This window comes from Hydra viridissima, unplaced genomic scaffold, assembly GCF_058129835.1.
Source record: "Hydra viridissima isolate aposymbiotic clone 2 unplaced genomic scaffold, HvirCarnegie_v1 scaffold_5, whole genome shotgun sequence".
Taxonomy (NCBI): domain Eukaryota; kingdom Metazoa; phylum Cnidaria; class Hydrozoa; order Anthoathecata; family Hydridae; genus Hydra; species Hydra viridissima.
Genome location: NW_028324304.1, coordinates 12,306,980 through 12,325,623, shown reverse-complemented (window position 1 = coordinate 12,325,623; position 18,644 = coordinate 12,306,980). Strand labels below are relative to the sequence as shown.

Below are 18,644 nucleotides of genomic sequence, written 5' to 3'. Positions count from 1 at the left end.
TTCTGACATTTTAAGCTTAAAAACTTTGAACTTTTTTTCTTCTTGATTTTTATAGAGGAAAATAAAAGTTTTTACATTTTCTAGATATTTACAAATTAATTTAGTTTTAAACATGAAAGAATTTACCAAATTTATAAGCTTTAACAATTATTTTTCTTTCTAAATTTAGTTTGAATATTGAATACTAATTATTTACTATTCTAACTTTTTATATACCTTTATCAAGTTGATGATAAATCTTATAAATTTATCATCGATTTCATAAGGGTTATTTTGACTTGATAATAACTTAAATTTTAATTTAACTTATTATCAAGTCAATTCTTTAAGTTGTTTAAAGTTTATAATTAAATATATTTATTATTTTTTAAATTTATTATTTTGTTGTTGTGTTTATAAATCTTGATTCATAATGGTTTTTTTTTTAATTTTGAAACTGGTATAAGCAAAGTATTTATTGGAACTGTTAAAAGTAAAGCATTCATTAAACTGGTAAAAAGTATGAATGAAATACTAAATGAAGTCGAGTTAAAGAAAGAGCAACGTATAAAAGAAAAAGTTGAGAAACTGAAAAAAGAAGGGAAAAAACCTGATGAAATTAAAGTTGAGTTGGAAAAAAATAAAAACAAAAAAGCAAAAGAAGTTGTGGTGTGCAACACAGCTACTGACATACAGAAACGAAAAATTGAAAAGTTAATGAATGACCCGGTAGTTTTAAATTTTTTCATTTTGCATATTTTTTTTGTTTTTTGTTTTTTTGTTTTATTGATATATCTCTGTAATTATGTAGTCATACATTGGGACAGAAAAATACTGAAGCTCATATTTTAAGTATTTCTTCCATACCTACCTATGTTATCTTTACATTTTATATATATTTACCTAATTATCTATCTTAGTGTAGATGTAAAAAAAAAAAAATTCTTATCAAAAGAGTACTAAATTATAATAGCTAGAGATACTATCCTAAAAAATACCAAACAAAAACTTGATTTCTATTTTTCTGAATGTTTTAAATTGAAATAAAGGGTGTTTTTTTTTTTATAGGTATAGAAAGGTAAGTTAGCAACACTTTTTTAACTGGCAAACTTTTTGACAGCTGTCAAGTGATTTATGTTTTGTTTGATTTGGGATTTCAGCATGAATAGATTGACATCTGAACAACACTTCCAAATTGTGCAAATTTATTTTGAAAATCATAGTTCTGTACAAAGTGCATATTGCGCACTACGTCGATTTTATGGTCAACATAATTGTCCATCAGAGCATTCGATTAACCATGAAATGTTTTTGCACCACATTTACTCTAAATGATAATAAGTATCCACAGAGACCTTGTACAGTGCATAAAGAAGAAGTTGATGCTGTAGAGCAAAGAGGAAGATCCAAATCAGTCTATCTGCCATTGTGCACAGCAATTTAATGTGTCCATCCACTTTATGTAAGATTTTGCAGAAAGACTTTGGTTTGCGTGCTTACCAAATTCAGCTTGTGCAAAAATTGAAACCACACGATTACCTAGCAAAGCATACATTTAGTGAATGGGCCCAAAATGATATTGTCATTGATCCCGATTTTCATAGCAAATTTTGTTTAGCAATGAAGCTCACTTTTGGTTGAACAAAAAAAATGTCAACAAATAAAACTGCCATATTTGGAGTGAAGATAATCCTCAAGTGTATATTGAGACACCATTAGATCAAGAAAAACTGACTTTTAGTGTTCTTATGACTGGTGGAATCATTGGTCCGTACTTCTTCAAAAATGATGCTGGCCAGAACGTTACAGTCAATAGTGACCATTATAGAGCCATGATTATTGACTTTTTCATTCCTCAATTGAACAACTATGATGTACAGGAGCTGTGGTTTCAAAAAGACAGCAATCAAGGAGCTGTGGTTTCAACAGTCTATGCCAATAAGCCTGAAACAATTGACCACTTGGAGGATAACATTTGCCGTGGTATTGGCAATATACAGCCACAAATGCTGAAAAAAGTCATTGAAAATTGGACCTCCAAACTAAACTACATCAGAGCCAGACATGTCTGTCATAAGCCAGAAATCATATTTAAATTATAATGTCAAAAGATTATCTTTCGAATAAAGTCAATTTCATGTCTATTTAAAAAAATCATCTTTGTTTTATTCCATTTCAAAGTTCTATACCTCAAAAATAAACACCCTTTAGATTCAACAATTATTATGTATTATGGGCATAATTCACACCACTTAAGCAATATGAATTGAGTACATAATTCACTTTTTTCATGTATATTTTAGTTATCCATAATCAATATAGTTGATTTTTTTTTCAAAATATTACTCTCCCAGTTTTTACTTCTTTTAATCAAAAATGAATATATAAATGAGGGCCCTATAAAAATTTCCAAAAGCTGACCTATCTGAATATGATTTAGAAAGAAACTGCTAATTTTTATCCAAATCTTGCTTCTTAATTTTAAACATGTATGCAAGAATTATTGATAAATTATAAAAATATGTAGATTTATTTTTTATTTGTAGCTCTTAATTCCGAATGTATATAACTATGAAAAATTTTCAGTTGTAACATTTAAAAAAAAAATTGACTCATTAATCTAAATTTAATTATAATCATTTTCTTAACAACAGTTGTCAAATTTTTCAGAGCAAAAAAAAAAATTCAATTTTTTTTGGATTACAAACATTTACTATAGCTTTGAATAAATATCAACTTTTAAGTTATGAAAATGTGGTTTAGACAAAAGAACCTTACATACCTGAACCAAGAAAAGAATGGAAACCAAGAGAACCTGCTGAATTTGTTCGTCATGTTATGGGTAATTTTTTTTTTCAGAATCATAATTTCAGATTAAGTAAAATCCATTGTTTATCCTTCAAACATTTTAACTTTAGGTTATTTTTTTATTTTTCTTTCTTTTTTTTTTTTTTAATTTTATATCTTTTGGAGAAATAATATAAATTATTCATTAGCTATTATTATGAATCAATTTTTCTAAAAATAGGATCCAGTGCTGGGGCAGGTAGTGGGGAATTCCATGTATATCGTGGAATACGAAGACGTGAAGCACGAAGAAATGAGTATCTTGAAAAAAAAGGACTAAAAGTAATTGAAATTTTAATTTTAAAATTTACTCAGTTACCTTTTTATAAGTGTACTCAACAAATCTTAACAAAACAAAATAATTTATTTTTAAGACAAAAAAAATTGGAAAGCAGTCACAATAGTTAAACATAGCTAAAATTATTGTAGAGTATTCAGTTTCAAAGTAAATAAAAACTTACTTTGCATAATGCTAACAATTAATAGGATGAATTGGATGAACAGTTCCAACAAAAAGTAATACAAAACAAAATAAATGCTGATAAAAGTACAGAAAAGAAAAGATTAAAAAGGTAAAAACTTTTTATGTTTAAAATTTTTATATTTTACATATTTTTTTTTTTTTTATGACTTTTTGAGCTTTTTAACAGAAAAACAATTGATTTATTTTGCAATAGTTTAAAAAACTTTTGAATTATTTTTTTACTTTATTATTATTATAATTGTAACTGATAGTTATTCAGTATTTATATTCTGGCAACAAATTTTTTTTTTTCAAATGGGCGTATCATTCTTTTTTTTTTTTTTTATGTGAACTTATCAAATTTTATTTATCCATATTAATAATAACTTTAGACAGAAGAAAAAACAGAAGAAATTACTTTCAAAGAAGCTAAAGTCTGTTTCAATTAAAAATGATAATGGTCAGTAAATTGATGTTCCTTAAAAAGTTTTTAATGAGACCAGAAAAGGTTAAATAAAATATATTTGTTGAGAAACTTCAAATTGCTGCTTCCCTTTATAAAGTACATAAAAGTATATGTAACTTTTATGTACTTTCTTACCAGATTTATTTTTATTTCCATTAACATTAACATTTTGAAAGCTTAATTCTGAGTATTACAATCTTAGTATTATTCTTAAATAGAACAAAAAAGCAGTGGTGAAGATGATGAATCAGAAGATGAGGAAAAGCATTTCGTTATTGGAGGAAAGTAAAAATGGGAGTAAAAATTATTTATAGAAATAAAAATAGACCAAAAAAAAAAAACAATTATAATATTCCTCAAATCATTTTATAAAGAAATATGCTTATTTTTAAAGCAATTTTCATGCAATTGTTATATTTTTACTGTGAGTTTAACAAAAGAAGTTAATATTTTGCGATAATTTTTAATTAACTTCTACTAAAAGAATATATATGTATATATAGAGAGAGCTGTCGAGATACGATAGGCAAGCTGGATATTTGCCCAGGCCCCAAGCTAAAGGGGCTCTAGACCATCAAGCACATAATTCTATCAAAATGACTGGGTAATACTCATGAAGTTGCTCTCCTCTCTAATGTGGTTCCAAGCAGACCAGCATGTCATGCAGTTGGCTGGTTGGCATTCTTGTGTTATGGAAAGTTCCCTTTATACTGCTAATCAATAAAATGTGCATGCCTGCACTGGCTGCCATTGTAAAGTTGTATAAAGTTTGTGATTAAAGCAAAGTAGAATGGAGTGTGTGTACTCAGAATTTTCTAAAAGACAATGGAAGCAAGAAGAAATCAAAAAAACTTTGGTCTCAATTATCTACTTTAGCATAGTAGCACCATAACTTGATTAAAGCTAACGTTATCTTGTTAATCTCGATAAAGCAACAACATAGCATGCTAGTGTTAGAAAGTATCTCTGACTGCTTTTTTAGTAGCTTACATTTATTTCATTTAGTTCATTTTTTGAGATTTACTTTAGATAAAAACTTAATTTTTTTATTTCTTCATTAGCTTACAACCTTTTTGTGTTAACAATGAGCTTAATAATGTAAAAAGAGGGTATTGTGTCAAAAAGTGGCATTGATGTAGTTTTAAAAAAATAGCTCAGTTCAAAGATGTGACCTGATGGTCTAGAAAAGACGTCTAGGACATAGTTTTTAATGCTACAAAGGCCATTTTTATTCTGAGTCAGCAGAAGAAGAGACACTGCACAGTTCAGACAAGACATTCAGAAAAGAAATCTTTTTCTTTTTAGTTAACAGCCTTCAGAAATATCAACAACTGTTTTGCGAAGATGGAGTGTACAGTTTTCTCTTCTCCATAGAAAACATGAGACAAACAGTTACAGAGAAAAAACTGCAAGAGAGGTGCAGAATACTTGAAAAAACAGATCAAGACATTAAAGCAGGTGGCTTAGCTTTAGAAGTAAGTTCAGCAATCCACACCTTTCCCAACCATGTCTCTTCCAATCCAAAAGATATGCTAACTAAAGTAACAGTAAGCAGTTTCTAGAGTTGTACTGTAAGCTCAGCATCAAACTGCATCTCCTCCTTACACTTCCAGACACAGTTGCATCAGCTTCTCTGATGAAATCATACCTGAGATCATCCATGTTACTATAGAAGGTCAGAGGACTGATCCTGATTTAAATCGAAACAAATATTTGTATGTCCTAGGGCGTAGCAGATCTAGTAGCTGCATTTGTCCATGCTTCAATTCCCAAACTTCTGCAGAACCGGTGTTTGAAAAAATTCAACTGTGTTCACAGTTGTTGATTAATATTGTTTAAGTTTGTTTTAGACATGGTTTGTTATGTTGATTGTTTAAATGCAACATGGTCCTGATAAGCATTTTTTAAAGTTTGTTCTTGAACAGTTATTTTCTGAAGTACAAAATGCTTTTCAAAGCTTGATAATCACAACATATGGTTACATAACATAATGTTATGCGATTATAATAATATATGCATATTATATGTTTGTGTATGTTGTAAATTTCTTTTTTCTTTTTAAACTATATTTTAAACTGCTTATTTTTTAAATTGTAAAACCCCATCCAAGAACTGGAATTGAAACTTTTGCTATCTAAGTTAGGCTAATTTTTAATCTAATTTCCTTAGCCTAGGCTATCTAAGTTTTTCTGTATAGCATTGTAAATAATTGAGAGTAGTCCCTATACAAATAGACAATAGTTTTAAACAAAATTGTTGTTTAAGTTTCTTGAAATATTTTGCTTTAAAAGACACATAACTTGTAAATTAATTGTTATAATGAAATAAGAATAACTGTAATAATTACTGTATAATAATATTATAATACTTTTGCAGGACTCTGTCAGTTGAAAGTGTGTGTGTGTGTATATGTATATATATATACATATACACATACATGCATAAAGATATGTACTTATGTATGTATGTATGTATGTATGTATGTATGTATGTATGTATGTATGTATGTATGTATGTATGTATGTATGTATGTATGTATGTACGTACGTACGTACGTACGTATGTATGTATGTAAGTATGTATGTATGTATGTATGTATGTATGTATGTATGTATGTATGTATGTATGTATGTATGTATGTATGTATGTATGTATGTATGTATGTATGTATGTATGTATGTATTTTTATAAGAATATTTTAATTTTGACAGTTGTATTTAATTGATTTAATAATGGTTTTTAAAGACAAGTTAATGTTAGCTAGAGCTAAATTTCTTTCTTTTGGATTTTTTGCCTAAGTGTTGATTTTTCAATTTTGTCAAACCCTTTAAAAACTTCTAAGTGGTTATTTGTAATAACTATTGCACCATGTAGTTATTATGTAATCTCTGTAATATATATGTACACTATAGACAGCATTTTTATCATATATTTACTTTAAATCTATTCTTGATAATTTAAAGTACAATATCTTTTATCTTCTTCTGATGGAATCACTGCATTGAAATATTCAGAAGTTTAACCAAGCTTTAGATGGGTTCTGGTTTGTATTGTCGCGTCATTAAAAAGCAACTAAAAGCATGCAGATTGTGGGTAATTTTTATAAGCATTATTATGAAAGAGTGACAGGGAAAGTCAGAACTTTTTTTTAGAAAATTTTTAGCAAGTTTTTCACAAAAATAAGAAAATCATCTAAGGTTTAATATAAACTTAAGGATAACTATGTTTTTAATGTCAGTTTAATGTTGATGTTTTTTTTGTTTTATCAAAGTATTATACTTGATGTGATATTGCCAAAGAAAAGAACCTCATGACTAAAATTACGTTTTTTTAAAAAAACATGTGAATACTTTTCTCAGTGTCATACAAAATCATTGTGTAGAATTAAAAGCAGGCATATTTAACAACTGTATGGACCAGAAGTAGAAAAGGAAAGCTTGAGCTTTGAAATATGACTTTGAAATATGACTATGTATCAGTTTTATCAGCAGTTGCTAGATAGATCAATCAAAACCTGAAAATTTCTTTTTTTATAGCGAAAAGGTCCCTTAATTCAGGCATGGTCTCATAGTAAAAATGATATAAAGTTTGTAGAAACACACCAATAACAAAAATGTTTTTGTCAGTTAACTTATGATAATTAATTTGCTTAAGTATCTAACCAATCAAGCAGTAAGACGATTGAGTCTCATTTTTACTAGAAATACGCCAGAGAATTTTAGTTACCAAATTGAAATATTTTTGATGTTTTAATGTCAGCAATACTTTACTCTGGGTTTATCAGTTTTATTTGTCCAATTCATTTTAGGTTTATTTATATTTACAAATAATTAAATTTTAATCTCTAAAAAGATTGTTACTAGCAATAACAGTTAGTGGAGCTTAATGAACAAAATCCATCAAGTGAAGAAGAGATAATTTTTACCACATGATACATTGGACAATATTAAACAAAAGGGGATTAATCAACATAGAAGTAATTAAATATGCATCTACTGTATCAAAATTTATCACAACTGTATATCAACAGTTGTGATAAATTTTGATTGTAATATGATCAATGTTCATTGTGAAAAAGATCATTTGTACATCTAAGGTATCACTCTATGAGAATGTACTGGAGGATAAGCCTCTAGAGCGCCTTCTAATTTTTTTGCTTTTAGTACTTGTTTTGAGGAAGTATAAAGAGCTGCGTTAGATCTAGTAAGAAATGCTCATTAGAGTTACAAGTTGATAAACAATGTGCGTTCTTTGCCAAATATTTTTCATTTTAGTTGTATATTAACTTCTTACGTTTTACAAATTGTTAACAATCTTTAAAACGTAAGAAGTTAATATACAACTAAAATGAAAAATACAAATAAAAGTAGCGTATATATTTTTAAGTACTGTATTTTACAGACTATTTTTTGGTTATAAAAAAAACGGTCTGTAACATATAGTAATTAAGAGTATATAATGTCCTGACTTTCTTTGTCGTTTTTCTGTGGCCACATCTTGGATAAAAGCTCATGAAAAAAGTCTTGAAATAATATATAAATTAGTTGTTTTTTTTTTGTTTTTTTTTTTTTTTTGTTTTTTTTTTTTTGTTTTTTTTTTTTTCTTTTTAAAAAAAGTTCTTTTATCAAATTTAGTCTCGCTTTTACTCAGATGGATTGAATTTTGTAAAAGTAGTTGAAGTTGGTCCTCGAGATGGACTTCAAAATGAAAAGGTTAATCTTACAATTGCTCTAATTAATGTCAATGCTTAGGACATCACATATCTTATTGTTTTGGTTTTTATCATTCTTTTCCATAAAAATCTTTTTTAGGCTCCTTTTACTCTTTAAAATTAAGTTCATATTTTTTTTATTATAACGACTATAAGTTGTTAAATAATATTTTGTTCTTCTTTTTAACTTTTTTTCCTCTGGTTTGTCTCTTTCCTTCTATTTCCACTACCTTTAACCTAAATCTGCATCCTTCTTATATGTTTCCAGTTTCTCTAAAGTGTTTGAAAGAATATTTTGCCTATGTTTAAAGAAACAAAACTTCTAATTAGTTTTTATGCTTTTGTAGGGAATTATAGACACCGATGTAAAAATTCAACTCATCGATAAACTTTCAGAAACAGGTTTGTCTGTTATTGAAGCTACAAGCTTTGTATCACCGAAATGGGTCCCTCAGGTATTAATTTGAGATTGCATTTTGAAAACCCATATTAGTTTAAACTCCTAATGCTTTTGAGTTTTTCTGAATAATTTTTTGTAAAAATAGATGCGCGATCATAAGGAAGTAATAAGCGGGATTAAACGTAAAGAAGGTGTTTCTTATCCTGTCCTTGTACCGAACTTGCTGGGATTTAATTCTGCTGTAAGATTTCTTTATGTTTTATGCTTGTTATGCAAAATATGTTTTATGCTTGTTATGCAAAATACGTTTGGATTTTTAATGGGAAATCTTTGAGCAACAACATGAAACAGTGTCTATTTTCATTTAAGTTGAATAAAGTGATGAAATGGAAGGTTTTAAAAAACATTAATAAATATTCCTAAATTTTACTTGCATGTAGATTGAAGTGGGAGTTAAAGAAGTTGCAATTTTTGCTGCAGCATCAGAAACCTTTTCCAAGAAGAACATTAATTGTACAATCGACGAAAGTCTCAAACGCTTTGAATCGGTTTGTCTTGCTGCGGTGGAAAAAAATGTAAAAGTTAGGGGGTATTTTAATTCATTCTAAGAGCTATTTTCAGATGTTAAGATTTAAGGTGAAAAAATGTGAAAACATTTCCATTTTTTAAATATCATTTTCTGATGTAGTCAAATTAGAACAGTTTCACAATACCTCTGACTTAATGTATATTTGTAAAATGTTGTTAGTAATTTGGTCGTTAACCTCAGTGTCTAAAACATGTCTGGGATTCTCATTTGTAGAATAATTAACCTTAATGTCAACCCACATTCGATGCCTAACACAATATAATACCTAGTAGTCTCAAACGTTTTAGTTTACGGTTTTTTGCCTATAAAATGAAAACGATAAAAGATTTTTTTAAATTTCTTTTTTAATTTTTTTAAGTCATTCAATAGCTACAACTTATTCGTAATAGCTACCTTTTTTTTCCAACACAAGCGAAATCTGTCCGACCAGTCGTCGATTGGAGCATGGATCTCATGTACGGGGAAATTGTTCACAAGAGAGCGTTCCTTAGAGATATTTGGGTGTCGAGTAAAGCAAGCCTTACCTTCTCACACGGACCACAATTTTTAGTCCAATAGATTTAGTTAAAGGCTACACGATGGTCACTGATCCGCAGAGACAGACTTCAGAACATTTTTGACCCACTCAATTTCTCTTATGGGCTGAAGGCAAAGGTCCACGGAGAATTTTCAATGTTGTGAAAATGTTCTTGTCAGTAAACAGAATTCGTCTGCGTGCATTTTTTGCGTACCGGCGACGTAACGTTTTCGATTTTCGCTTTGGTTGTTACTTTAATGGTATCATAATTAAGTAGATGTTTCATTTGTACACTCGGAGCCCCAAATGAAGTTTAAGAATGCGAGAGTTGGATGCTTTGCGATGCTCATCTCACACAAATATTTTTTTACTTCCCAGGGGTTTTCAGTCGATTCTAACAACAGTTGGTTAGTTTTTATAACGGTTCGGCCTGTTCTTAAAACGCGCATGCGGCCGAATTTCGGACGGTCGATTATTCCACTAGTATCCTTGAACGACTTCACAATGCGACACGCAAAATTATGAGTAACTCAAAATGGTCGCATGGTCCGAAAGATATTGCCTTTTTCAATGCCGCATTTTTTAGACCAAGCAAAACAACAAAAATATCGTGCGAGCCACGATAGCTCTCACGATATTTTTGTTGTTTTAGTTAGTATGATTCTATGATTGTAAACATTGACACCGAAAATGTTTTACGCGGAAAAGTAGTATAAATATCACATTTTCTGCCGCCTGAAAAAAATAAATGCGTTTAACATTTCACTCACAGTAGATATGGTTAAACGTATACCAAAGCATTTGAGACTACCAGATACATGGTTGTCCAATGTGCTTTGACATTAAAGTTAATTAAGACAGTGGAATCTTTGGAAACTTTTGATCAATTGAAAATAATGTGGCACAGTTCAATAGTTTTCCCAAAGTTCTAATCCAATATTGGAAGTAGTCTTCCCACCCAGGTCCTGAGGGAAAGCTTATGTGTAGCATATAATTCTTATAGCACCTCTTATGTTGCTTAGTTGATGGAGCATTACCTTTTTACTAGAACATTTAACCCCTCAGCTCTAATAAACCTCCAGCACATGACGCTGCTAAACATAAGCGAGTATTGTAGAAAACAATATGCAGATTTCAGACCATGTAGTATAAAAAAAAAAAAATTTTAATGAAAAGTTTTAAATTTTAATAAAAGTTAAAAAATGTTAAAAGTTAATTACTTATAACTATAGCTGTTAAATTTGATCATATTCTCTATAAAGCATGTTGTTGTTTTTTTATGTCCTCACAGTCTTTGTCTTCTTGTTTTTCCCCCTCTATGTAACCAAACTTTTTAAACTCGAATTGACATACACATTTCGTTTAGTCATATTTCAGGAAATCAGAAGTTAGTATTTAAATTTTGAATTATTAGACGTTGCTAAGTTTACGAATCTAGTAAGAAATAAATTATTAAATTTATATTTAACATGGAGGATTCATATACAAATTATTAAATTTATATTTAACATGGAGGATTCATATACAATTTAAGTCGGTTATTACTTGAGCAGTAATAACTGACGGAAGTATTATAAAACATATTTAGCAATATTAAAAGGTTATTAAATACAAGATTCGTTAGCTGATATGGTTCCATTTGTATTTTAGAGATTTTTTTCTCTAGATATGTTTCGTGTGTAGCCGGATGTCCTTATGAAGGAAATGTTCAACCTGAAGCCGTTTTAAGAGTAAGACTTTTTATCTTTTTCCAATAAAAATCCACTGCAATTCTTTTATTTTATATCTTTGGACAGAGTTACTGTTACGTAGATTTTAAATACAAAAAACTTGATATCACCTTTTTTTTTTAATCCTACAGGTTGCTCAGCGTTTGATAGATTTAGGATGCTATGAGATATCGCTCGGAGATACGATTGGTGTTGGTTCCCCAGGTAAAGGAAAGCGTTGATTTTTCTCGGCGCTGTGTTAAATTATTAAAAGAAAGTTATTGAAACGAAGGATTGTTTTTAGCATATGAGGTGATTGAGATGAAATAATTTGACATTTTTAGCATAAAAAAATCTAATAAACGAAGTTTTAAAAAACAATCTAATGAAAGTTTTAAAGTTGTGTCGATATAATGTGGGAGTACATTTTAATTGTAAACCAATTTACTATTGAATATGGTAACTATTCTAAAACGTTTGTGTTTTAACCACTTAAATCTAAACCTTGTATGCATGAACTCAGTAAATAGGACAGAAACGTCTTTGGAAACATGTATAACGACGATTTTTAATGTTCGCTATTGTGATATATAACGCTCGATTTAGGATTTATTTATTATAAAAATTCATTAAACGCTAAAAATACTTTGACATTTTTTTTTTAAATTGATACACATGGGATTTTGATTTAAGTGTGTAGATTTTTTCATAGCGTGGTGGTAAATATATATCAATTAACCTGCTTTGTTTTATTTTATTTTATTTTTTTAAACTCTAGAGTCAATATCTCTTATGCTTACCTGTGTGAAAGAAAACATACATATTAGCAAACTCGCCATACATTGTCACGATACATATGGAAGAGCTATACCTAATATCGAAGCTGCAATTGATGTAATTGACATTATCTTCATTACCAGTTATCTATATTTCATTTCTTTATGTTTCGTTTTTTTTTTTTTTTTTAATATAAAACATGGTTTTTGCAGCTTGGCGTCAGAGTGGTCGATAGTTCTGTAGCTGGTCTTGGTGGATGCCCTTACGCAAAAGGGGCTTCAGGTAATGTAGCTACTGAAGATGTTCTTGAAATGTTGCACCATAACGGAATGAAAACTGTAAGTTTCTTTGCTTATTGGTTTAGTGTGTTAATATTCCGTTAAATTCTATAATAAGTTATATTTTTTTAAAATTTTGATTTTTTTTAAATTTGAAAATTGAAATTGAGTTTTAAAAATCTCGTTGAAGTTAAATTTTTCAAAGTGTCTTCGTAGAGCGCAATGCGCTCTACATAGCCATAAGCTACTCAGAGCGCAATATTGTACACGCATGCGCAATTATTATTAAAACAGTGCAATTTATTTTTCACAATAAAGCTGGTTGGATAGGCGGTTAAATCGAAATCAAAAATTATTTACTAAAGAAACATTTTGTGCAGTTTATAAAGTAAATGTTTTGGATTAGAACATCCTATAGCCATCAAAATACAACGATAACATTTATTTGGAGAGTCATTAATTTCATCAGTTCAATGCAGTGTTTATTTGAATGAAATGTTTTAGATTAGTTCTAAGCAATTTATTATGGCTTGCCAGCATTTATCTAAAATAATCATGAATTCATTTGAGAAAAACATTCTAGTTCATATGCATAAGTAAACTAAGGTAATCTTTTTAGTTTATAGTTGTCTTTAGATTACATGCAGACATCATAGATATCTACATGTAATTTTATGTGTTCTTGTTTTTATATATAGGAGAAAAACTTGTGTATTAATAATATTTTTTTATATTATAAAGTATATAAAGTATTTATTTTTTGTTTTGAAATAAACATAAATTCACTATTTTTTAAAATAATAACAATATGATTTTCCAAAGAAAAAACAAGATAATGAACCACATGGCTCATCTTGTTTTTTCTTTCAACCAATTTTGATTATCAATGACACAATTTTAGAAAATATTAAATTTAGTACAGTTATTAGTAGTAATAATAATAGCAATAATACATTTTTAGTATATTTTATTAAAGCTTCTTACAATAATGTAAATAAAAAGTAATAATTATAATTATAAATAATTAACTATAGTAAATATTTTATTGGTATAAATTGCAACAAAACTAATAATTTAATATTTTGATGTAGATTGCTAAAATTATGACATCGATAAGTCTTGTTCTCATAACTTTGACATCATAAACTCTGTCCTTTTTCCATTTAAACATATCTCCTTAAAAAAGGCATTTGATCTGAACATATCATTATCATTATTTAGTTTTGAAATTAGCATTATTGGAATTACAGTATCAAGGTTATGTAAAGAATAACCATATCAACTATGTTGGCTCAAAAGAGCTATAATTATACTAGTCTATAACAAAATAACAAAATAAAAAATCCTTTTAATCAAACTTTAAAATTATTTCATTGCAAATAATCCTACATTCAAAACCAACAACAGTAAGCACCAAAATAGAATTTGCAATTTACTCTTTTTTTACCAACTATATTTGGTCACTTTACAGTATTTTTTAATTGCACATGCTTGAATTTAAAATGCATAATATTTATTATATTTCGATCAAAGATAATGTTATATTTAGATCGAATTGATAGCCTTAAAATAAAATTGACACACACATATATATTTGTAAAAAATAAGAGAATATACATCCTATTTTTTTAATATGAACAAGATAAAAATTTTTTTAAGTAAACTAATGAATGATATTTGCTTACATTTACGTAGATTGCAAAATCTGTTTGAAATGCCAAAGTCTTGTACATAAATATTTTAGATCAATGCTGGCATACCATAATGGTTTGTCAGTACTAATCTTAAATATTATAATAAAATGCCTTTGCTTGAATTGAATCCGCCATGTGTGCAAATTAATATATAGTACACGTATTTAAACATTTCAGGATAAGGTCTTTGGTCGAGCTTGGTCTTAGCATTAGCTGTTACCGTTAGCTTGCAACCATGTTTAACCATGGGTTGGAATGTTCCATTACAGTGTATTTCAATCGCTCGAAAAAATTCATCCCAAGATAAGAAAGTATCATGAACTTTTAGCAACATTATTTTGAACAAAAAAATTATCGCAAAATAAAAGCAAATCACATCAAAATTGTTCAAAACATCAACAAGATTAAGCGCATACGTACAAAGTGTTGCGCTCCAAGTAGAATATGGCTGCATAGAGCGCATTGCGCTTCAAGTAGCAACGGCCTAAATTTTTTTTCCTATGCTGTTTTGTTACAAATATTTGATGAAATCTTTTTACTTTTGACCTATTTTATTGTTAATCGAGTCATATGCTTCTTTTTTTTTTCCTCTGTTTTTTCAGGGGGTTGACGCTACACTGGTGACTGGTATTGGAAAATGGATTAAAACGATTTTATTAAGATCTCGTGTTCATCAATAAGAATTTCACGCGTGTAGTCAAGTTCTTCTTATCTGCTTCATATTTTCTTTTTTATGAACTTTTATTACTGTTAATTGTTGTTGTTATTGTTGTTGTTGTTGTTGTTGTTGTTGTTATTATTATTATTATTATTTATTCTAAGATATTTATAGTATTTATTTGATGATGACTTCTTGTTCATGAGCCTCGGTTTGAAGTTCTTGAATGAGTACCTCGATAACCCTCTTGAACTTCAACTTAAATTCTGTATCCCTATTCTGTATTCTTTTTCCAATTTTATAGAACAATTGAAAAAGATCATAGAAACATTTAGTTTTTAATCTTACATTGAGTTTTTGAAAGAAAACTCAATGTAAGATTAAAAACTAAATGTTTCTATGTTGTATTCTAAATTCGGAATTCAAAGTAAAGTTTGCACGTATATTTGAACTCCTATAATTGGAATGATCATTTACTTCGAACAAATTCTACTGTCCTGTAAGGATTTACTAGTAAATACTAACAAGAAAATTCCTTTAATTCGAACTCACGTAAATCGAAAAATCGTGTAAGTCGAACAGGTTCTTGGGTCCCATGGACGTATTTTTCATCGTGCAATTCGAATTGCTTTCAACGTTGGAGTTCTTTTTATTTTTCGTCATTCTACTATAGCTAATTCGAATGCTAAGATTAGAATGCATCGATACATTTGAGTTTTTTAATGTTTTAAACCTTCTTTGAATTAACTTGCTCGTGGCAGACACAAACAAAATGGCCGCTAAAAGAAAGCAAAATGACGTTACTATGAAAGTAAAGTACAACGCGTTAAAAAACTGGTTAAGGGTAGACAGAATAAAGATGTGGCAAACCATTTAGCATTTTTGGTAGTACCCTAACTACATGGAAGAAAAATAAAAAAAATGATCTTTGATGTTTTTGAAAACTCGTTATTAAAAGGCCAACGTCCCAAAACAGGAACGTACAGAAAGTTGAATCAAGCCTTGTTAATGTGTTACCTTATTTAAGTAAAGTTCCAATCAATAATCCTATTCTGTTGGAGCTCAAGAATTGGTGATTGCATTCAATTACAAAAACTTTAAAGCATCGAACAGATGGTTGTGCAATGTCGGATAGACTATAGGATTTATCATCTCTTTTCTAGACATTGCATAATTTTCAAGGAGGTCTCTGGAGAGTCGGGAAAAGTTACAAATGATATGACTGCACCTTGGGAAGAAACAACCCTACCAACAATATAAACTAAATACAAACTAAATGATATTTTCAATTCAGACGAATTGAAAATATCTCTTCTACGAAGCACTACAATCAAAATCTTTTTCATTTCCGAGGTGAATGATGTTCAGGGGGAAAACACAGTAAAGTTCGATTAACCGGGATAGCTGTGTCAAACGCTCTCTGTAAAAAAAATTCAATATTTATGATGGAAAATCTGCCTACCTACGATGCTTCGTAAACCAAACGCGTGCGTAACCTTTCTTGTAGATATCGATCACAAAAAAAACATAGGTGGATGGAACACTTTTTGAGGAATGGTTGCGTGAACTCGATCGTAAGTTCAAAATGCAAGGAAGAAAGGTTGTTATTGTGAGGGTGGCGTTTTTTATGTTTCAGTTAACTATTAAATTTAATTTTAATGTTTGTTTAACGTTTAGTTTAGCTAACGAAGGAAAGGGGAAGGGGAAGGTTTGGGTTAAGGTTTGTTTGGATTAGGTATATGGAGGTTGGGAACAAGGTTAGTGGTCTGGAGAGTACTTGGTTAGGTAAGGGCGAGGTTTAGGGATAGTTTAATTAGGAATGGGCAAGGTTTAATCTAAAAGGGCTAAACTTATAATCACCGTCCTCAGTATATTCTATAATATAATAAAACTCAACAAATGTTCTATTAATGTGTAATGGTAGCACTCTTACTCTTATAACTTTTATATAATACAAATAATATTCTCTTACTCTTCTTGCAGTGTTCAATACTGTTTATTTTAATTACTCCTCTTTCTTTTATATCTTCTTTTATTACAAATATCTCTTCTTTAATTAAATCTTCTGGTTATTCTCCAACAATCAATATTAAAATCTTCTTTTCTTAATTTATTCAACTGCTTATTAAACTACATATTCCTCAAAATACTCTTCTTATCACAAAATTCTTTCTCTTCTTTAAAATCCTCTTTAATTCTCTTAAAACTCTTTTCTCATAAAAATCTTCTTTTAAATCTCTTAAAAATTCTTTCTCTTAAAATTCTCTTTTAAATCTCTTCTTCAAAAGAGACGATCTCTTTATCTCTAATTCTCTCAACTAACCCTTCTAACTCTTAACTTCTCCAATTCTTCTCCGAACAACAACTGTCCGATTCTTTCTTTTTTTGAGCTTTTATAGTTTTTGCTTGTTTTCCTGTTACGATATCTTTTCATTTACTTATATGGCAGGTTGATGAGTCTTCGTGTTTACGTCTTTTCTCAGTTGTTTTTAATTTTTCTATTTTCCGTTTTATCGTCTACTTACGTGATAGATCGGTGAATCATCGTGTATAAGTCTTTTCTGATCGTTGTTTTTGACTTTTCTAATTGTCGCTTACGAGTCTTCGCGTTTACGTCTTTTCTCAGTTGTTGTTTTTAACTTAATTCTTTTTGCTTTATCATTTATTAATCTGAAGAGTGGACGAGTCATCTTCTAACGCTTTATCACTTATTTAAGTGAAGAGTTGGTGAATCATCTTGTGTATATTTTTATCGATCGTCGTTTTTATTTTGTTCTCCCTCCTCACATTATGTTAGTCGATAAATGCCCATTTCACTCAGAGGTTTCAGGACTAAAAGCTATTCATTTACAACTTTTACCATCAAATACTACTTCCTGTGCACAACCCATGGATTAGGGGGTTATCAGGTATGTTTAATTAATTATTTTTGATTTCAATGTTTGTTTAATCATGGCCGAATCACTATCGAATATATGATTTTACTATTGAAAATATTCATTATTCAATAATGAACACCTATTGCATATACATACATTAATGCATAGAAGTCAGGTTTGAAATATTGTTATTAGGGTATGAATATCAATACTATTATTGAAATATATAACTCAATATACAATTTTCTCCTTTATTCTTTTATGAGAAAATATAATACATTTATAAAAAAGTTTTTTTCTCAGGTCATTAAAAGCTAAATACCGTTCCCTAGTAATTCGGAAGATGATAAGAGCTAATGAAAAGAGTAAAGATATTAAGAACTAATCAAAAGTGTAACTTCAAGTATAAAAGAGAACTTCAAGTATTGACGTTCAACTGCCCTGAACATCAATACTTGAAGCTATGATAATGCTTAAAACGGCTTGGAATGATGTGATTGAGAAAACAGTCATTAACTGTTTTCGCAAGACAGGAATCTCAGTGGAAGCTTGGCAAGGTGCAATGGATAACCATGATGACCCATTTGAAGAGATGATGAATAATGGCGGGGACAACAATGCTGTAGAAGAGTTAGAGTTTGATCTGAAGTAACTTCGTAATACAAGACCAAATTTGG

General features: G+C 29.1%; 2 protein-coding genes across 4 annotated transcripts; both read left to right on the top strand.

Moving 5' to 3' along the window:
- The first annotated feature begins 399 nt into the window (after positions 1–399).
- On the top strand, positions 400–5,830 carry LOC145195759 (uncharacterized). Its single transcript, XM_090087010.1, has 6 exons — positions 400–708; positions 2,743–2,821; positions 3,008–3,108; positions 3,313–3,398; positions 3,682–3,749; positions 3,974–5,830. The coding sequence occupies exons 1-6, from the start codon at positions 502–504 to the stop codon at positions 4,042–4,044; spliced, it is 612 nt and encodes a 203-aa protein (XP_089943136.1). The 5' UTR covers positions 400–501; the 3' UTR covers positions 4,045–5,830.
- Positions 5,831–6,331: 501 nt separating this feature from the next.
- Positions 6,332–15,230, top strand: LOC145188896 (hydroxymethylglutaryl-CoA lyase, mitochondrial-like). 3 transcript variants are annotated; one of them, XM_090087009.1, is made up of 10 exons: positions 6,332–6,848; positions 8,390–8,467; positions 8,814–8,921; positions 9,012–9,107; positions 9,307–9,455; positions 11,639–11,702; positions 11,834–11,906; positions 12,460–12,575; positions 12,671–12,796; positions 15,033–15,230. In XM_090087009.1, exons 1-10 carry the CDS (start codon positions 6,789–6,791, stop codon positions 15,108–15,110), a joined length of 948 nt encoding a protein of 315 aa, XP_089943135.1. In that variant the 5' UTR covers positions 6,332–6,788; the 3' UTR covers positions 15,111–15,230. The 3 variants fall into 3 exon arrangements, 1 of the variants encoding a protein (XP_089943135.1); XR_016452402.1 differs by lacking the exons at positions 12,671–12,796; positions 15,033–15,230 and having other exon boundaries at positions 6,615–6,848; positions 9,307–9,441; XR_016452400.1 differs by lacking the exons at positions 12,671–12,796; positions 15,033–15,230 and having other exon boundaries at positions 6,615–6,848; positions 9,307–9,447.
- The last annotated feature ends 3,414 nt before the right edge of the window (positions 15,231–18,644 follow it).